The 22,693-nt window shown below is 31.5% G+C and overlaps 1 protein-coding gene across 1 annotated transcript in view; it reads right to left on the bottom strand.

Moving 5' to 3' along the window:
• Positions 1-22,693, bottom strand: part of LOC106711010 (leucine-rich repeat-containing protein 15) — a 71,481-nt gene that overhangs the window by 1,077 nt on the left and 47,711 nt on the right. Inside the window, exons 2-15 of the mRNA XM_045684201.1 lie at positions 15,808-15,958; positions 10,549-10,765; positions 9,931-10,049; positions 9,445-9,588; positions 8,852-8,999; positions 8,374-8,502; positions 7,833-8,024; positions 7,301-7,677; positions 6,638-6,840; positions 6,126-6,278; positions 5,603-5,868; positions 2,542-2,610; positions 505-593; positions 252-312 (exon numbers count right to left, since the gene is read on the bottom strand). Coding sequence (XP_045540157.1) covers positions 252-312; positions 505-593; positions 2,542-2,610; positions 5,603-5,868; positions 6,126-6,278; positions 6,638-6,840; positions 7,301-7,677; positions 7,833-8,024; positions 8,374-8,502; positions 8,852-8,999; positions 9,445-9,588; positions 9,931-10,049; positions 10,549-10,765; positions 15,808-15,957 — 2,317 coding nt within the window. The 5' untranslated portion in view covers position 15,958. The remainder of the gene's footprint in view (positions 1-251; positions 313-504; positions 594-2,541; positions 2,611-5,602; positions 5,869-6,125; positions 6,279-6,637; positions 6,841-7,300; positions 7,678-7,832; positions 8,025-8,373; positions 8,503-8,851; positions 9,000-9,444; positions 9,589-9,930; positions 10,050-10,548; positions 10,766-15,807; positions 15,959-22,693) is intronic.

The following is a 22,693-nucleotide window of genomic DNA, read 5'->3' as shown; positions in this document are numbered from 1 at the left end:
ATATATAGTCAGAAAGTCGTGTTAGGTACACTATTTATAACTCAAGAACAGCTGAATCGATTTGACTGAAAATTGGTGGGCAGGTAGCTTAGAACCAGGAAACGGACATAGGATAATTTTTACCCCGTTTTCTATTTTTTATTCCGCGCGGACGGAGTCGCGGGAAAAAGCTAGTATTTAATAAGTTCGCTTATCGTTCTTATTTGTGTTTACGCATGTCAATATGTATATTATGACATCCGAGGACTCACCTTCGCAAGCTATATCGCACTTGCCACCTTTCCGACCTTCCTTGCAATATTCACTTCCTATCTGAAATAATTGACAAAATGTAAAATATTACGCCGACTTTACTGTGTAATTCCACTGCAGTCAAACATGTAGTAGAACATATTGTTCTCTTTATTATTTCAACGAGAATCAGAGCGATGACAATATATTTATTACAATTCTACAATGGAAAAGCACATTAACTCTAGAATTGCTAATCCACCACTTTCTTACCTGAAAGAGTCCATAGTACTTTCTTCTTGGAGTTTTCACATGATAAGCCGATGTGTTTCTGTCACTTTCCTGTTCTATCAGGCATACCCCTGAAATAAAAAAAATAAAACGACATGTAAATTTAAAAAAAAAAACTTAAAAAAAGATAAGCAAGCTAGCATTGATATTATACTTGTCCATATAAACATAGATAGCGTTTAAACAAGCTTTATATAAGCTATAGCAAACTAGAGAATAGTAGACTAATACAATATGACGCATTTCCAGTGTCTGCCACAAAAAATAAATAATTACAAGCGAATTGACGTATTACACGGATACATTCTCAAATATTGTCTTTATATACTTTCTGTGTCAAGAGATAAGATAAGATTTTATATAATGTTAAAAATTTCTAAACAAAGGTTATTGTAAAATTTAATTAAAGTTTACTTTAAAAATATTATCAATATAACAAAGTAACCTCTAAAGACTTGAAATTTTCTTTCGCTTAGAAAAATAATAGATTGTACATTATTTTTCACTTTTTAAATTTTAATAAAGACTAGCTTTTACCTGCGACACCGTCCGCGCGGAATAAAAAATAATAAACGGGGTAAAAATGATCCTATGTCCGTTTCCTGGTTCTAAGCTACCTGCCCACCAATTTTCAGTCAAATCGATTCAGCCGTTCTTGAGTTATAAATAGTGTTAGTTACACTCATCTATATATATAAAAGAAAGTCGTGTTAGTTACACGACTTTCTTTTATATATATAGATGAGTAGTATAAATGTGAGATTTTATTTCGAATGACGAAGCACATATAGAAAAATTTTGTCTTTTCTATTAATTTCGTCATTCATTGTAATTTCTATAGTCAGTTAGACATAAGTTTGAACAGTCTAAGAAGCATACAATTCCATATTTTATACTTTCAATATTCGTAACAGATCTTTTTAACCATATAATTGAATTCAATGGATATGAGAAATTATATATACACATGTCACTAGTCTTTTGGATTTATTTCGGATCGTTTGCGTGTCTAAATTATTAATTAATTATACATAGAGATATATGTTTTCAATAAATCTGTTATTATATCATTATAAAGGTAATTTCATAGGTTCATTTGTGAATTTTACCCGTTCAAAAGCCTGTGTTTACTCTACTTTAAAACTGGTCTAAATTCTTAATTTATTAAAATATGTTTAGAATCAAATATACTGTATTTTGTATAATGTGACCTTGTTCGGGTTGATTTAAATGTCATGTCACCTACGCACACGGAGTGGCATTTCCAACTGGAATTGTAATACAATAGCTAGACAAACAATACGCTATGTGATGCAATTTAACACAGTGTAAATTGTAGAGAAAATTTAACATAAACTTCGGTATATCGAATAAGTAATAGTTAATTTAAAAACCGAAACTCATGACTGATTCCGTCTTCATTCTCCAGATTATTTTGACATGCTCATAAAAACGTGAACTGATGGAAACAGGAGCCGTTGATATAACTCAAATTGTGGGTTTGTTAAAAATTAAAAAATATATCCTTATGATAAAATGACTTATGATACATTAGATCGTTAGTTCTAATTTGGTAACATAACTAACGAATACTTATCAGCATTTTTATTTGCTTTTAATTGGCTCTAAGAATATTAAAAATTTAATATGCAAATAATTTGTTGTCATCTTTAATTCAAAGCAATTTATCTACAAGTATGACAAAAATACATCTAATAATCGATAACTATGTATGTTGTTTTAAAGATGTTAAAGCATGTTTATGATAACTTTAAAAATATCTTGATAAGATAAAATGATATTGATAAGTAATAGCTAAGTAAAATGTTAACAACCGTTAAATAAATGATCGTAAACTAACTTAATCTTAAGTTAAAGAACAAACAATTGACGAACTTGTATGCACCATTGTATAGATTAAACGTGATTATGTAAATAACATATAAAATGTAATAATATCTATCTATATACTATTGAAAAATGTATTTTGTTTTTATGTATTAAAGAATGTAAACTCACAATTACTAATAAATGTCCTTGAGAATCCATTCTTTAAGAGTTCGCGGGTTAATTGACATCTTGTAAACACTTTGCATTCGATGATCGTAAGTGATAATGCGATTAATAGAATAACTACGACACGTCCGTTCGCCATCGCGGTGTATTTATCACTGACAATCATTAATGTTTGTTGTGAGACGCGTGCGCATGTCAGAGGGAAAATCCCAGCACTCGTAAAACAGACTTCTAATGAGGTAACATTACCTTTTTGTTTTATTTTTTGGTACTGCTTTATTTCTATTATATTTGTTTTGTCTTAGACACTATGAATATACTAAGAGAATATCGTATACTATTAGGTTTTTACACGTTAAGTTATAATAAATAATGTTACTTACCTAGTAGATGCCTAATAGTACCTTTTAATGTAGTAACCAGATGTAAATAATGAAATTCTTAAAAAAATTACATTTTATAAATATTAGCAGATTTTTGTTCGTAATATTCCTTGTAACTATTTCAATGAAGGTTTGCTAACAAATAGGGTGATACAAAGCCTCGACCTTGAGATAGCGTATGGCGTATAAAGTTCTGTGTTGTAATTTTAAATAAAACGATGAATAAAAAGTTAATCTTTATTTATTAAAAAACATAAATTAATTATTTACATTATTTATCGACTAATTAAAGCAGAACCAAAGTTCTTTCGAATCATGTACAGATAAGGCGAAAAATGTCTAAAAAGTATACGCCTTTTTAAATATCTTGGCACATTGCGCAGTGCCTTCTCCGCATCCCTGTACACATAAGGGTCCGTTCACATAGACCGAGTCGGAGAGCAGACCAGATTTAATCGTAATTAAATTATGCATTAAAATGGAGACAATTTTTTTTTCAAATCTTTTTTTACGCTTGCTATTGATAAAAAGACGTACGAAGTATACAATTAAACCATGTTTCAATGGGATAAAGCTCTATTTAAGTTGCGATAAAAAATCTGCTGAGCTCCTCGCCCCGGGCTGTCTGAATGAATTCTAAGACATACTTAACATTGTGTTTTTTGCTGCGACACGTACGATGTTCCGAGCCGCCAAGATATTTGACAACCTCTATACAGTAAATGCTCATTAAATAATTTGCTTATTTACCTTAGTATTAACAAAACGCAAATATATAAAAAAAAACTAACTCGCTATGACTTTGTCATTAACAATTATTTGTTTCGCTAGTCAGCCTCGTGTTATTATATTAATCAAATTAAATAATAAATCTTCACAGAAGATTTTGTTAGTCTAAAACACTCCAAACACATTAACTGTATCACTACAAATAAAAACAGTTAGATTTATAGTTAAACACGTGTTACGATTTTATGGTTAGGTCCTAAGAACCTCAGTCATTTTTCTGACTATCACCATTATTAATTTTAATAATTATTTAATAATTTCAAACAAACAGTATCAAAATAGTCACTTATTTTATAAATAACATATTACATCTAGAACACATTATGTAACATAGCTCAAATTATCGTGTGATATTTTTTTATTATTTTAAATTCCGCAATATTGTCACACATACAAAGTCCATGGAATTACGCTTATTTTAAATTTTACTTAATCATTAGAATATAATATAAAAAATAAACTGTACATAAAAATTAATATAACAAAACAAAAACACAAATAATATAAGCCGAAATGTTACGAATAACGCTTAGGAAAATAAAGCCTTACATTTTGAGGAAGAAACGTTTAAAAAACATTACAAGTTGGTAAAACCCTTTCAAGAACATTGGTATAAAATTCTAAAGATAAGCATTTTTATTATGTTTTACAACTTATGAACAAATACTAGGAAAAACCAAAAAACCAAACAAAAAGTCTTTAAATGCCTAAGATGTCCTGAGATGTCACACAAAAAGTTCGAAGAGTATTGTAAAGTATGTTTAATTTATTAGTAAACGCTTTTTATAGTTATTACGAATGTAAGTTACTTAGTTTTATATACCTATTTGTAGTACAATAAGACATAAATGATTTCAATAATAGTTGACACTTCTTATCAAAGTTCATAGAGGTGATGAGTTTAAATTATGTTCCGGAAAATTTGCCGATACATGAGTTTCTACGAAAACCAAATTAAAATAGATAAATCTATTTTTGTCTTAAACAATATTATTTATAAGATAAAAACACAAAAAATATAATACAAATAAGACACATCCAATAACTTAAAAAAAATATTATAAAACATGAAACAAATTTAAAAAACCAGGTAAATGTATAATTTTGACAAACTTGTAGAACCTAATGTAGATAAAAAAGAGTTGCTTATCCTTAAAGAAAAACCAAGTTACAAAAAATAAGGCAACTACATCATAAATACCTAATGTGCCTCTTGAATTTTAAATAACAAAACTTCGTTTTTCTTTTTATTATTGTACGTTGAAATTTAATATTTGCTAATAGCAAATATTAAACAAAATAACAAATTGCTATTTCGTTAATTATAAGTTAAATTTAGTTTTAGTTTAGCATTTTAAATATAAATCCCGTTTACATAATAAATATTTAAGTTTAAAGTATATTTATATAAAAAGTATTTACAAATATTTATTAATATTTATTTAAGTTGTTCAATAAAATTGGTGAACGTTTTGCTTAAAATGCTCACATTATAGGCAAATTATGCTTAATAATTTTTACATAAATAAAACAATAATTCTAATTAAAAAGACTAGCAAATTATTATCATATGGCATAACTTAAAACAAAAACAATTTAAACTTTAGAAGTAGCCGTTAACATCACATAACTAGCTCTGACATTTTCCTCCGCCACAGGTTCCGGTCTAAAACATCTGTGTGGTTCAAAATTGGCTGGTTTCTTCAAAACCTTCCTTACAAACCATATCAGACAAATAACAATAACCGTTAAACTTAGAGCCACGCCAACTAAAGCAGAATTCAATCCCTTAATTCCAGATTTGATTTCCAACGAACCTAATGGTTCTTGTAATTGAGGCACAACACAAATCGGACGTAATTCATCCAGTTTATTCTTCGAAATCTTTGCACAGACTTCATAAGGTCCTCTTACGAAACCTTCCATCGATATTTCCAAAGTACTCTGACATGGCGTATCTTTTTGAGCTACTAACGATCCTTTCGATAGAACTGCCAGAATTACATAACAATTGCCTATAGCTAGATATCTATTGTCAGGAGAAAGTCTTTGAGAACGTGGTAATACGAAAGGCGAGCGCGGTGAAGGTAAACCCATAACTGATATCAATACAGTTAGTACTCCGTCACTGGTCACGTTGGAACGTACTTCCGAAACCCTGTGAAAGATATTTGACAATTTATCTGCAGAACTCTAGGTTCTAGTTTAAGAGTTTGTTTTTAAAACTTCACTAAAAACAAATATAAAAAAGGAAAATATAACTAGGAGTCTCATATATATGCTGTTAGCCTTTTTCGAAATTTACTTATGTCCAAGTTTATTGCATCAGGTGTCTCATTGGTTATCCATAAACCTACTTTATGCTGTATGTCATTCAAATCAAAGGTCCAAATTAATAATCTATTCGAAACTTACCTGAACATAGGTCTTGTGGGTGGCGTAGTGACGGGCAAGGTTGAGACAGTTATGTACTCAGCGCGTTGTCTAACAAGTTGAGGTAAACTGCAGCCTAATACTAGGGCCATCGGCATATCTTTATTGTCCATTTCTTCTAATGCGATACAAAATCTAAAAGTATTTTTTTATTAATTACAATTTGAATAACCTCTAGTAGTTTAAGCGAGCTCTTTAAATGGTAGTGAGAATCACAACCAAAACTAAACGTTCAATGTAATCTTTGAAAAACAAATTAACTAAACAATGATTAGTTTTTTCCACCGCTAAATTGTAGAAGAATAAACGTTTCGTCTTTATTATTTTTTTTTTGATTCCTGACAATCTTAAATCTAAAGAACTGTTTGACTTATTTTCCTTTCATTTTAGTTTTTTTTTTTCAACAAGCTCCGAAACTCCGCTTAGGTACAGCTACAGTATCATAAATACCACCTTCTAGTCAAATAAATATAAAAACCAATTTAAAAACTCACGTATAATGTTCAAGGGGATCAATTTTGAAACCTCGCAGTACAACATTAGCAGGTGGAGCTCTGTGGCATGCCACGTGCTTGGGCAGACTGCCGCCTCTTGATGCTGTAACACCGGTACAACGAAACCGACGCGTTGATGGTGGGTCCAGCGACCACGATAGATGCACTTCTTCCTTATCATACCAAGCGTCTTCCAACCGCACCTATAATATGAACTCTTTGTTAATCATGATCTCCTGGTAGAATTGGTAGATTAAATTTGTGATCAAATGCTTTAACCAACTCTTTGGTAAATTTTACTTTTTAAATTAAACTGAAATCAAATCAGAAAATAATGTGAATCGAGACAGTATGTTGAGTTTCAGTAGATTGTATTTCCAACCAAACGAATTTGAATAGCAGCCGATTTGATGTAATTTTGCGGAAAACTGCAGCAATAAGAAATATTTCACATCAGTTTTGAATATTTTTAACAATAATGTTTTTTAGGAAATGGGACGAATAAACTGCAACGGCCATAATAATTTAGTGTTACGAAATTAAATTTGTAATAAAATTATATTGAACCTAAATGAAAAACAAACAAGGTCTTTTATTTATTTCAAAGGTATAACAAACTCAACAGCTTGATTCTAAAATAAATAGTTACTAAAACAATCTTACTTTGGTCTTAGATATCGGCAAATCTTCTTCCCCTGGTACTTCTAGTTCTTCATCATAAATATCATCATCTAAACCTTCAGCTTTATCAATATAAATATCTCCATCAACTACTGTTTCATCAACAACACTTAGCTTATCTCTTACTACATCATCAACATCGTATATTTTATTATAATCATAGTTAGCATCCTTTTTTGATTCTATATGTTCGAAATCATCACATAATTTATTTTTCGATAGTCTAGATAGCAGTGCTCCTTCTAAATGAGGTGGCGTGGCGCAGACCGCTGCAGATTTATCAGATTGGGACAAGTTTTTTGCTTCCCGCAACCACCTCGCAAAGCCGGCCATTAAGCAATCACAATTGAGAGGATTATCTGCAATGGATAGGGTATTTATCACTCTAATTAGTGTAACATAGCTGTGGATATTTCAATTAGATTAAGGTCGTTATAGGTAATTATCTAGTGTTGTTGTAGTCATTACATGTCTAAAAAGATCAAATGAATTGTACATCGTAAATGAAATTTACCTTCAATAGTAAAACGACTTAAATTTTTGTGCATTGTTAAAGCACCATCGTCTATCATAGCAATATCATTGTCATGGAGAAGTAAATCAGTGAGTTTTCTGAGAGCCTTCAATGGCTCAGCTGAAAGTGATCGCAGAAAGTTGTGCGACAAGTCCAAGTGAACTAAGTTCGTAAGTTGAGCCAACGAAGCGCCTGTAAAAAAAATATAGTTAATACTTCGATATAAGTTTTTAATATTTGGTAATGTAAGGAAATTTGTATACTATAAAGGAACATTATTATAAGTAATTAGTTAAAAGTGGACAGTGACAGGCCTTTAATAACTTTCATTTAATGACAACGCAGGATTATAAATGTTTGTATTTTTTTATATGTACATTTTCTTCGTTTTTACATATTCATTCGTGATTCGTATCTTTACGCAAGAATTTTAATAGAAAGGTATTAAATAGTAGTGACGCAACACTAAAGATTGTAATTTCTATCAAAGTAAGGTTAGATGTAAAAAATGACAAACAATTTTTCATTTAATATTTCTTACCAGAGACGGCCACAATTTCATTATGCGAAAGATCTAAATGCGTCAAATTGGTGAGATGTCTGAAAGCGTAGTCCTCCAATACATCAACCTGATTATTGTGAAGGTTCAAGTGAGTCAGATTTGTGAGCCCTGTGAATGTAATTTTGTTTATTAATTTTATTCAGTTACAAATGATGTAGCACATAAATCTTTGAAATTAAACGTTTGATACTTATAAATTTATTTTTAATTTTTTTTTATTTATTTAAAAATTGAATGTAATCGACATTAAAACAAAGTTTTAAACACATGTTTTAAAATATTATTACCTTTATCAAATAAAATTATTATAAAAGCTGACAAATTTGCCATAAAACATGCTTTATATTGCTTTTAATTCTAGCTTTTAAACGTTAGAAGAAATTGGAAAATTAAAAGTGTACTACTGATTTTTGACATTGAGTATACTTATATTAATATATATTTAAATTACATTCACCTGACAATGCACCTCGGCGTATACTAGCGAAGGTATTGTCTGAGAGATGTAGTACACTGAGATGGTCTAGCGGAGGCAGCGTGCCCGCTCCCAGGGGACCCTCCAGCGCGTTGCTAGATACATCCAGCTCGCGCAAGTAATGAGCGTCCTGTTACAACAACGTACTATCTGTTTTCACTACCGAAACATCCGCATAAAAGTATACTGCTATCTTTGTTCTTTCAAAGAGAATGAAAGAGACGATAATATGTTTAGTACATCTGTTTAGATTGTGGATACTCAAGGTTACATTTAAATTGCTCTAGAGGTTTCCGTTGTTACGTTAAACAAAGTGAACATTATAACACAATGTAAATAATTTTATTTGTTGCAAATACCTTTTAGTAAATATTGGGAATGAAATATAAACATTCCTTACAATTCTAAGTTGTGTTGGTTAAAGCTTACTTTTCACTTCGTAGTACATTACCATGATTATGGCTTTAGAAGTCACAAATACTTAACGCTTTACATGCCGAGTCTTTTCAGTACCTTAAGGATGGACCAATTGAAATTTTTAAATTATTAAAATTAAAATATTTTAATGATAATACCTTTAAAGACGGCAGAGCAGTTACTTTAAGTAGATTTCCTCTCAGCCTTAAAACAGTCAATTCTGAAAGCGGTTTGAATGCATCCAGCGATATGTCCGTTAATTGATTGTCGCTTATGTCTAAGTACGTAAGGTTTTTAATTCCCTGAAAACATAATTAAACTTTGTTACTACTTTAAAAGCTATTAATAATGTAATCGTAATATTAAGCATCTTATTTCCAATTTTCTTCACACTTCACTTCCATAATGCGCCTAGACATAGTCGCACGGATAGCTGTCAAGTGGAAATGGACACTAAACGTTGAACATTAAAGACTGATTCAAAATTAAAAGTGAAAAATTTATTGATTAATTTTATGTTCGACGTATAAAAAATATACTTTTTTATTAATTTATGTAATATAAAAGTAGGTTTTATGCACTCTTAGTTTACAAAATCAAAGATAAAAATAAAACCTTTGTTAGATTTTATTCACAAAAATTACCTTGAATGAATTAGAGTCGAGCATGTGTATTTTATTATTGGACAAATCCAATCGATCTAAAAGCGTGAGATGATTTAATGCTTCAGTTGGCACTGAGGGCAGTTGATTGTTCGGCAGACCTGGTAATTAAACAACTTTTATTTTACTAATTAAAAAATATCGTAGAATTCGTGTTTCAAATGTAAGATTATTTATTTAGAAACCATCAAAACATCAATGGCTCCTTCGAATAAGGGCCAAGTGCAAATTGACAACTTTTCAGGAGAGGCTCTTAAAGTTTCAACCATATAGGAAAATAGGCCGCTCGCGCCCTTTTACTTCAGCAAAAAATAACTTTTATAGCTGTAAATGTGTATTTTGTTCAGTGCATGTTGTTAACTAAACAAAGAGGTAGCATTTGACACTAAAAAGCAATATTCATCGATTTGTTACTTTGGCCCTTATACATAGGACCCATCGATATATATATATATATATATATATATATATATATATATATATAATTAAAACCGCTTAATTATTTACCAGTTATTAGAAATAAAATCAATTATAAAGATTAATGGTTAAAGCAATTTAATTTTGCCCATACCTTTATTGTCGTTATATGAATCTGCTTACCCAATGCCAGTAACGTTGAGGCGATAGAATTAAAAGCTCCTTGTTGAACTCTACGTATGTCTCCAGATGATATGACCAGTCCATGCAGTCCCACTCCGGCTAGCTCTGATATAGCGGCCGCCGGGAGCGCAGACACACCGCGCAGCGCGCAGTCCAACAGTGACACGGCAGAGTTTTTGTTTCTTGCTTTCTGCTCTCGAAGATGACGACCAATTATCTAAAAAATATGATTAATAAAACAATGTGTAAAATATTTAATATTTACTGATTTCCACTATCAAAACACATCAACACTCCTATATTCTCTTTTAGATAGCAGTAGTAGAATGGAAGAGTTGTACATACTGTGCCCAACCTTCGTAAGGAAAAGGTCAGGTTGATGATGATTTTAAACTTTAAAAGCTTTTAAAAATCAACTACAAAAAGTTGTAGAAAAAAAAAATGCGTACATCAATCGTAGCTTGTCGTTGCGTCGATCACCTTTTAAACGTTGTACTGTAAATAAAGTTATATCAACAGGAACGATCAAAAGAAAATAGACATTAAAATAAAACAATCCTGCACAAAGCTCGTCGACCCGAAAGCCGGTGTAGCAGGAGCCATATTTGTACAGAGCCGCTCTACTTTTATTCCAATACCGCCCTTTTTTGTATCAGGCTCAAATGCTTTTTTAATATTATTTATTCATTCATTCGACCATATCTTATTTACAAACGGACGACAAGCCTTTAAATGGCGATGAATTTTAAAACGTGCGAAATATAATCGATTCATTTATTATTTTAAAATCGGTATTCTACTATTCGATATTCTGCTCATCATCTCCCACTCTCGTGGGGTCGGCACACAATGTTTTATAAACCTTAAAGTTTTGGCTTAATTTTTTACGGCCGGTCGCCTGCCTGTCGCCAACCCTACTTGTGAGAAATATCTTAAATAAAATATAATACAAACTAAGTAATTCAAAGTTACTTCTAAAAATACACCAAAAATAATAATTTTATTTAGCACATTTAAAAAGCTACAATTCGTCCATACATCATTTTTATGTTGGTCCTATAGTTTAGCCTATGTAAGCGCTGAAATCAAAAATGTCTCTAATTTTCGCAACACATTTTGAAGCTAAATTCAAAATCTACTAGTGTTCTAGTTATTTAAAAAAATCAAAAAAGTGGGACCCATCTGCAAGCATTTATCAAAATCGGAGCACCATGGGCCGAACATCGCGGTAACACACATAAATTAAAAAAAAAACAGTCGAATAGATAGTCTTTTTAAAGTCGGCTAAAAATGAAACACATTTTTTTTGTAACTGTACGATACTTTTATTTATTTAAAAACATGTAATCCAATTAGTTCAATTAAATAGCAATGGAATCTGATTCGGTTCAATCAACATCAAAGTGGTGACAAGCACCGATCGTGCACACAATTATCAATGCGTTAATTAGCAACGATTATATTTTCAATTTAGTACTACGCGCAATTATTCGTAATTCTATTATACCTGTCGATGAAATTCAAACAACCGAAACAATATAACAGCGGTAGGTATTTTATAAATTGATTCAAAATTTGTTTACCGCAGATAAAATTCAAATAACAATTACTGTTTAGAAAAAAAAAACAACATTTATCGCCGGTAATTTAAAAGGCTTTATTTTGTTGAGCATTTCTTACTTCTTTTGTGATTTATTTTCTCTCTAGTATCTAATAAGAACCAATTAAATGTACCAAATGAAATATCTAATACCTGCAGTATAATCTTAATATTATTTTATTGTATAAACAATGTGTTAAATCCAAAAACAGAAATACAAATTGTACGATAAACCTCTTATATTTTGTAGATAAAATAGAACACGACGCATTGTTCCAAACGGTCATTACATATTCAATGAACAAACATTTCTATATTTCGATTATTCAAGGCAGTGCCTCCTGATTTCCTATTGGCGCCACTCCAAAAGATAAGAATTCTCTTAAAATGTTGTGATTGCCTTCCGAATATAAATATGTCATACTAGTATATTCTTTAAATACCACTTCTAAAATACACGTAAAACATAAAATTACAGTTTTACTTAAATGCAAATAGTGCCCACACAATTCACCCAAGTTTTGTTTCAGTGTGAACAATTATTAAATACTCTAAATAGAGCGCCTAATAAGAAAGTGCCATTAAATTACGAGTGCTCAAAATTGCTCACAAAAAAAAACAGGCACATATAAAAATATAAAATAGTACTAATCAAAACAATTACTCATTTAGTCCTATTAAATGTAGAAATAGAATATATTTAAAATTTGAGTATATTTATTATAATTATAATAAGCTCGGACTTTTACTAGCTGATGGTAAAGCTTGTCGACTCAAAGCCCATGTCAACTCGAACAGGTGTCAATCGGCTAACGTTTGTTTGACCTATATAGGCGCAGTGGAATATTGATTTAAAGCACGTCCTGCACTGTTATTCAATTCAAATTAACCATCAATTTCCAAGAAACACATGAACAAACACAACTTGATAGGTGTTTTTTTGCCAAAGAGAATTAGAAGATATTAGTTTGTTTTTCTACAATTATTACAACAGTAGAAACTAACTGTTAGGTGAGCATTCGAAAATAACGATGGAACGATACGAAAAAGTAAAAAAATGGATTGAACAGAAAAGAGCCTCTTTAGAAACGGCATGACTTTTAAGCAAGCCATTATGAATTTATCCATTATAATAGCTAAGCTATAGACAAGACACTAGGATACATATAATAATAACAGCAAAATAAATGATAGTTTTAACTTTACCATTATCATTTCTATAACTAATCTAAGTAACTATTCGTACCGGAAGGAATCAAACGCAGTCAACTGTAGTGAAATCAAAGCAAACTTTATTCGATCGGCACCTGCCCGGTGAGTTTGACAAGGGTACAAACAACAGCAGCACGTAGCCTCAATGACCGCAACGTTTCCTCACTCGATAACGAGTCATGGATCTTAGAATAACTAAAGGGACTAAAGGTTGTTTATAAGCTATATCCATGGCTTTTTTGGAGTTTGAGTTTTCTCAAGCAGAATTTAAGAGATAAGAATATATTTCAACGTGAATTTCGCGAGTGGAAAGTCATGGTTATATGACATAAACACTTACGTTTGATACACGTACTTACGTTTATTTCTTTACATATCTCCTAACTCTATATTTTAAGAACGATTTGCTAAATTAATTGAACATCAAGAACTCGAACATTTCAACGAATGTGTTTATTACAGTTCAGAACAATTTAAAAGCGTATTAAAATTATACAACATGATCATATAGTACCAAATAAACGCGTAGAGAGTAACATTAAGATAATCTAATTCATCATAAAAAACAATATATAGATATATAGGTATATTGAACTGTCAAGAGTCTTGCAAACCCTTCAGAAACTTCAAACCCGAGTCCGCATAACGTCCGACAGTCGTACAGTGAAATGTCAGTAGTAATGCAGTGAATATCCAAACAAACAATTAGTTGCCACCTGTGCGAGCCTCACTTTGAGTAGGGTAGCGACTGCCGACTACCGACGTGAAGTGGCCAAGCGCAATCATCCCGCCTTTTACACGTTGGAGAGGTTCTGTTCTAACACGTTCATTGAAACTTTACACTGTAATTTAATTTAAAAAAATATATATATATTTTAAAGGAATATTTAAAAATTAAAAACATTAAGCTCTAGTTAAGTACTTATAATTTAAACAAGATTGTCATAATCCATTTCAAACTGAACAAAGAAACCCTGAGACTCAACTGCCAAATACCTATGCAAAACATATTGCTATCTTTGTTTTTACATAGAAAATGCAAGGAACAACTGCATGTTTTTCAACAGTAGGGATCTACGGTAAGTACACAGTAGATTGAGGACATCCTCGAAGCTACACTTCGTGACAAAAGAACGTTTCATTGAATCCAATGTAATAAATTAAATTAAAAATATAACGTGCAATATTCAGTAAATACTCTTTGAACTATATTAACATTATTTTCCACTAATGGCTTCATTCAATTCCTATAACAATATCGGATGTTAATAAATAAAGAGGGTGCGTAATGACAAAAGCCTATCGACCCAACAAGTGACTTAAGAGTAAATCAAATTAACGTAAATTCATTGAGTAATTCTCTATTCTTGCTGACGTTAGGCTAATATCTTTAGCGGAGACAGAAAATCGGTTCGCGTATGGCGAACATGAACTATTGATCGATCAGCACCGACTGCTTGTAATAGTCTGTGTACGGCCTTACCGTATGCTTAAATATTTTGTCTTCAAGTTCATTTCTTATTGTATTTCATATAAACTTAAGCTAATTTTGATCAATATTCAATCATAGAAATAACATTGATCTATATAAAAACTGCAAATAAAATAACAATATCCAAGATTTAATCGATTTACGTTTTGAACATGTTCCAACGTGATTTTGTAATAAAAAGTAACAGAGTAAAGGTTTAGTATTTAGAAATCAAGTAGCAAGTACCAAGAACGTTTAGCGTTCCTTCTAATCTAAGAATAAATGTAATTTATCTATCGTTCCACGTTCACGTCAAGTGAATGTTGTTTGCTTTCCGCTCGGCCGCTGTTATTGGCGATTGCTATTGTTTCCCTTTTGCTCTTCCCATTCGCTACGAGCTACGTAAACACTCTTATAGTTTATTTATAACATATAAGAGAATTTTCTTGGCCAATACAATCATCCTCACTATACACTCTCAAATACGTACTATGGAGTGATACAGTCACGTCTGACACAGCTCTGTACTGCTTTTTTTTCTGTCGTTCTTTCACTCTTATCCTATTTAGTCAGACAGATCCATCCAATCTATTTGGTAGCTAGAAATTTTGTACGAGACGCTGCACGGTGCACAGCACTACGCTCTTTTATGCACCCTCAGTGCCCAGACATGCCTCGCAGCGAATTACGAGCCGCTATTAAATCTGAATCTATAATACTTTTTGCGAAGTATTTACTGTATAGTATTGTATTATCTGTGATTACAGTCGATATAGTCATAATTTATTAAATATAGTAGTTTTAGGCACTTCGACCTTCATTAATATAAGTATTGAGTGTTTCAATCTTTTTCGGTCGCCGATATTGAGCTGCATACTGCGCAGTACGCTTACAGTCAAAGTTGTGTTGTGCGCAGTGACTTGTACAATGTTGCTGGACGCCAACATGTTTGTATGTATGATGAATAATAGTATACCTGTAGAGCAGTATGATCGCCGGCGCAGCGCAGCGTATGCGGCAAGTCGCAGGCGCACTCCGCGGCGGGCCTCGCGCTCAGCTCCGGGCAACGCCACTCCGCGCCCGCGCTCCACAAGCAAAGCGCCGCCACCACGCACACTCCCCACATTCTGATAAAGAAAAAGAACTTATTAAATTTAAAATCTAAAAGACAAATAAGAAGAGTTGATTCATAATTGAATGTTTTATGATGAATTTGCAAGCGGTTCAACAGATCTCATTCTAAGTTGCAAAAAACTTGTCGTCTATTGGTTACTTATGCAGTCCTTTAATGTTGTTTTTTTAAAACTTAATCTATGCTAAGGTACTGCTTTATTTACAAGTTAACGTCTCTGAGTATCATAGTTGAACACATAAGTATAGCTACAGTTGTTTTTCATAATGGAACTTCGAAGAAAATAGATTTTTTACAACTATTTCTATCATTATGCACTCGGTCATTACCAAAATACTTAAGACATTGTTAAGTGCAGATTTAGAAGAAATTGGCTAAGTTTTATTGTGTAGTAACATAACAAACACGACTTTCTAGAATTCACGCTTAAATTCATCGAAACATATTTTCTTATAAATCAAAGAGAAATAACAACGAGAAATGAAATAGAAACCATCTCAAAAGGTAATTCCGTTCATATCCTCTGGTACTTGTAAAAGAATTGTTACTGTAATGCGTGTGGCTGAGACGTAATGGGGCATTTCCACTGAGTGACGACCGGACGACGGAGTTTTACTGAGGCACAAGTTACAAGCGCTCGGTGGGAGTGTATATTACACGATGTAGTTTTATGAGTTTTCACTGTCAAAAATTATACAAAAACATTTTGTTATCTTGGAAAATCAGTGATAACATTTTTAAAGACGAATTCAACGGAAATCAGAAATTATTTATATATACACATTTCAATGGTTGACAAAGTCATTTTTTGTCTTTGTATTTGTTTTGGAAAATTTATGTGTATAAATTGATAATACAAAGAAGTCTGTTTTAATATCTGAACGATTAAAGTCTTACACAGGTAAAATTGTTTAGGATTTAATTTTTCAGTCTTTAACAGTCAGAGCTTTGGCAAATCAGTCTTTTATCAATCGGTAGCAAATATAAGTGTTTAACGCGGTTCACTATTTTTTTATGAATCAAATAAATCATAGAACCAAATCTCTTAAAAAAAAGAAATACAGGAAACAACGAAAACCCATAGTTAAAAAAAAAATCATAATACTCACCCGCTTTCCTTCACTCACTTGTACCATACGTTCAATACGCTGAGAATAAGAACGAATTACACGACTATTGATAACAGTGGGTGACGGACGGTCATTGGCCTACCGCTAAGAACCCTTAGTTAAAAATGGCATTCAATATAATCTTCTATTCCATTCATTCTAATACATAACGACTATAATATCTTGACATACATAACTTCTGAACCGTGAGAAAGGTAGAGGCGATAGAAAAAGCGGTACTTAAGAATAAATAAACCACAATTTGTAGAATTATTTTCATACTTAGATATTAATTTGTCGATCATAATTCATTTTTTTTTATTACTCCTTTTACATTTCCAAACTACTACAAAATATGGAGACATTTTTTTTTGTCAGATATTTCCAAATATAGATGTTTATTTTCATAAAATAAAAGCTAACGACTGTACACCTCACACTCTAGGGAAAAAACTAATTTAATGAAATCTCGTAAATTTAATGATTAAAAAAACGACATTTCATTAAAAATATTACCGTAAAATTCCGAAATAAGGTTGTGTAAGTCTTTATAAAAATGAAACGGTCACGATGAATTGTTGAAATTGTTTACAAAACTAAGCCTACCCATTGTCACCTTAATGTTGTTAAGCCCCTTAAGCGTAAAAGGGCAATCTGTGCCAACAAAGGATCCCCTGTAAGAACTAATAAAATATTTGTAATAGACCGCCTCTTAAGGCCCCGCTTTCGTAAAACTGACCAGCATAACTTGGAACACGTTCATACTTCATTCGCTGCCGTCGTAAATATTTTTTCGTTCAAAGAAAAAGGGAAAGGAAGATCATGTATGACTAGTTCCAAAGCCCTGACAATATATCACCGAGTGTTTGTGGTTTTGACACAGGGAGCGTCGAATACACAGCTTAATGTGCAAATAATGCTTAATAGCGTATTTCGCGCATTTATACATAAGAAATTATTTTAAAATGGCGATGTCTTTGTTTGTTTAAATAAAAATCTTAAACATTATTTTCGTCATATAATCAAAAAGTTTGCTTAAGAAAATATCACCCTAATATTGAACGGTTTACTTTAATTTTAAAAATATAATCCCATATTAGTTAGTATTAGACAATTGTTCCTTATCTGATTGTGTCATAAATATTATACATACTTATTATTAATCATTTTATTTATTGTTTACTTGTCACATAAAAAAGTTTATCATTATACTCTTAGAATTACTAAAAAAATAATAATTTCTTGTTTTAAAAAGTTTTTCCGTAAGCGGTTTTTGCACCCGCATAGATATTTACATAACAATAGGGAACAGGAGAGATAGCGGCCGAGCGTTGTAAGGCAATCGAAACATAATTGTGGAATAGCGAAGCTAAAAGCTTGCAGGCATTGATTTTTTAGCCGCAAACTAAAAGATCACCTTTTTTACGTGGGTGGCACAGATATAAAATATGTAACATGTTCGTGTAAAAAGTTTAAAAATGTGTCAGTCAAAAAATATGCTTCCACTTAGGTGTAAAACCAAAACCGTGAGTCGCCAACACTTTTTTACCTACCTCACAAAATTGAAATTTATAATTAATTCAAAAAATTATACAATATATTTCCGGACGTCGCGACGATGGGGTTAAGGGGTTAAGCACTTGACTTGTAATGTACCAATGTGTTTTACGATGTTCGATTTACTTATGGATATTTATCCTATGTTTTTACGGTGAAGAAAAACATCGTGATGCTTGCATATCATACATATCTGAGATGAAATTCAAAGATATGTTTGAAGTCAACCCGCACTGTGCCAGCGTGGTTGACTATAGCCTAGTTACCCCTAACTAAGGGCAGACTCTGAGCCCTTCAGGGGGGACGTATAATGATCTGATGATACTGACAATTAGAAATTAAGCTCAAAAATATTTACATTGAAAAAACAGTAAAGAGTAGTTTAGCCTTAAGTGCGTATACGCATGTGAGGCGTATAATGATATAAATTGATAAAGTGGAGGCGAAGAGAAGATCTATGCAGTTGCAACGCGCAGCCACGCACGATCGAGTCACAGGTGACTTATACTTTTTTTTTTTTTTATAATCAGAATTTATAAGGATTTTTTTAAACCTGCAAAAAAATTTAAAAATGTCGCTTTTTTAAAAGAAATAACTTTTTGTATTTTTTAAAAGTAGTAATTTTAGTGCATAACCATAACGTCATGTCAAAACTAAAACAAAAGACGCTAATTGGTCTAATGTGGAAAAAGCAAAAAAACATAATGTCAAGCATTTGCTTTATGGTAATAACCTTTTAAAACAGTATTATTCGCCCAAAAAAACGGTGTTAAATAAACGAAATTCATTTCCCTTGTCCGCGTTGACACCACTCTCTAATTTACACTGACCCACTTTTCTGTTCCTCACACAATTGTGTAAAAAATTCAGTCAAAAAGAAGCAAAGCTAAGGCCTTTATACTGAAGCCTTCACATAACTGTGCTAAGAGTTTTACACATTTTTTCCTTTGTATACGTTTAAAAACTAAACAGAAAAACAATTACAAGTCAAACATAACAAATGATTAAATGCAGTTTCGCAAAATGTAAAATTTTGATCTTTTTATTACAAAAATATTTTTATAAGCATTATTCAACGGAAAAAATAAGGTTGAATGAAATGAAAAAAAAATGAAAATGTTTTGGATTTTTTTTGAATGGTTTGATTGACGTCAAAATGTACGAAACCTGAAAAAGTTATTTTGAGCTTTCGTGTTAAATCCAAATACTGCAGCATATCGAATACTTTTTAACGTGGTTAGTTATTTCTCGCTAATCTTTGAAAACAGAAAATTAGACGACCAAATCTATCTCTTAATTCATCTAACGAAGCAAGATTTTCGAATAGATCCATAAAATCAATGCCCACTTGTGAAAGCTAGCGAAAATTAATAATCTTTGTGAAAATTTTCTAAAAATAAACAAAGACAAAGTTCTTTTCATCGATTCTCTATTAATATTATTATAAACATTACGCTAGAAATAAATACAAAAATGTATGGAATTAATCCAATTTAAACTGATGTTACTTACTGTAAAAACTTTAATAATGAGCTATGGATATATAATATCTTGAAGGAAAACTGACGAAATTCGCTGCATTTTTTATTTCTTAAATATAACAGTTTCCAAAAAAAGATTTTTTTAATAATATAGGTATATTACCTAATTTTGACATCCAGTTAAGTTATAAACCAGAAAAAAATATTCTCATAGTGGCATCTGCATTAAAATGTCGCTTTGAAAAAGCTTCTATTTATTACGTCAACACATTGATACCCATTTGTGAAAAAAGTTTATTAAACTGCGTTCGATTAAGCTTTTGTGAGCTTTCAACGCGAACATATTCCGCCAGATAAATCGAGCGAACATTTTGTTGTATTGTTTTGTTTTCGCCTTGTTTTCATATGTAAATGCTGAGCATGCATATTGCATGATACGTGACACGGAGTTTGTTGGAAAACGTTCTTGGTGTGTGTGCGAAAGTCAATTGTTTTACAAGTTAACTCTACACCGCGACTTTCCATATATATCTATATCAATTTTCTCGGGAAATAAATTTATTACATTTTAAACTTGGATTAAATTACCAAAGAAACATAGTATTAGCATATTTAAACGAAATGTACGAATGGTTCTATATTGTATTGGTTTGATGGTTACAAATTGATGATTTGTGGGAGTAAATTATCCACGAACACAAAAAGTATCACGTAAATAACTTCTGTCTTCTAAACTGCAACTCTATTATTTACAAAAAATAAGTTACAATTTTACATAGTGTTATTTCTTTTATTATTACTATTATTATTTTAAAAATAAAGTTATATTTGACCGATGATTCCCTTTAGTATTTTCAATGTACAGTTAATATAAAGTTTTCGCATTCTCTGCGGCGAAGGTAAACAGAATTGTGTGCGGCCAAGCCAACTCCGCTATTGAAACTCGACCCCAAAGAAAAGTTAGCAACATAAATCAGATGTTTTCAATACAAATTCAGTCGGCAAGCCTAATATAAAGTTCATACAAATGCCGAGATAGTTCACTTCTGAATATTAATCTTTGATATAATAAAAAACATCAATAAAGATTATGTTAAGTTTTACTAAATCGAATATCTTACTTATATTAAAAATGCGAAAGTTTTTATTGATGGATGTTTGTTTTAAACTATCTCCAGAACGGATGCATGGATCTGGATGATAGATGTAGAACATTGCCTGGAAAATATTACTTACAAGGTTTTTTTTAATTCCGTGCGGACGAAGTCGCGGGCAAACGATAAAATTAACAAAATATGCGATAAAGTGAAACATGACGCCATTTTTAAGCGCTTTTTGTTACACGAAGCAGATGAAAAATAGAGAGGAAAATTTGTTTCAAAGTATTAAATAAAAATATACATAAATTTTAAGTACTGCGTTAACAGAATCTGTCTTATTTATTTAAGACGCTTTACTTCAATCAATTCTATCAATACTAATCTGAAAATCACACATAGCAATGTCAGAAATCGTTTTAAACAGAAAACTTTTTCATTTTTCAGTTTCATTCAAAAAACAATACACACAAACTTGTGGTCTTCGTTAGCGTCAATTTCGCATCGAATCTCCGAGCCTACGTTGTCCTTTGTGTGAACGATTTCGGCGTGAAGTTTTTTAAAGCGGCTTCACCGCGGCTTTTGCGAATTTGCGACGTGAACGAGATATGAATTGTACGCTGTGAGGATTTTCTTCTAAAAATTGCCTTTTGCTGTCATAAATAGCTTTTCACATATGTTTTATATTTTTTTTATCGCAATAAAAGAAAGATAGATAGACGGGTGAAAGAATAGGAGAAGACCCAGAATAATATAGATGGGACAAATGAAAGACATAGTGGACTTCGTACCGTATCATGAAGTCAAGAGAATGGTTCATGACGGTCTTACGATGATGATAAGCAAATTGCTGCAATATCACTAAATCGAGGTCTTTAATCATTATAAAATATAATAAAAAAAAATATTTTGAATTAAAATTGCGGATGTTTATAAAAAATTAAACAAGCTCATTACATATGTTTATTGGGTTTTAGTTTACTACTATGAGTTATACTCCATCAAATGGTCAACGTATACTGACGTGTTTATCTTGACTTTTGTATCAAACAAAATGTGTTGTCTTTAATTTCCAAAACAAACATGGCCGCCGCTTGTTCACAAACTACCCTCCGGCGTTAGAAACGTCGACTGACAACTTTTGCACTCCCAAATAACGAGAAATGCTTAAACAGTTTTCGCAAAAACATTGCACCAAAACCATCGTTATCTCTTAGTTACTACGTTATTTTATCCCTTTTTGCTCACCTGATATTTTTAGCGGGTAAACGAGTATTTAAATAAAACTTTTATAGTCTAATTGTGAGACTTTTTAAATTTTGGACAGTCTGATACAGGAACACTAACATGTCCAAAACTAGTCTGTACATACACCAGACTATACGAGATCTTGCATTGAGGTACTGCGTACTAATATAGTTCAATGTAATTCAACCGTAATTTAATTAGTTTAAAACAGTACAACAACGCTAAAGATCTAATATAA

This window comes from Papilio machaon, chromosome 25 (assembly GCF_912999745.1).
Source record: "Papilio machaon chromosome 25, ilPapMach1.1, whole genome shotgun sequence".
Taxonomy (NCBI): domain Eukaryota; kingdom Metazoa; phylum Arthropoda; class Insecta; order Lepidoptera; family Papilionidae; genus Papilio; species Papilio machaon.
Note: the sequence above shows the minus strand (reverse complement) of the source record. Positions and strands in the feature narration are given on the sequence as shown.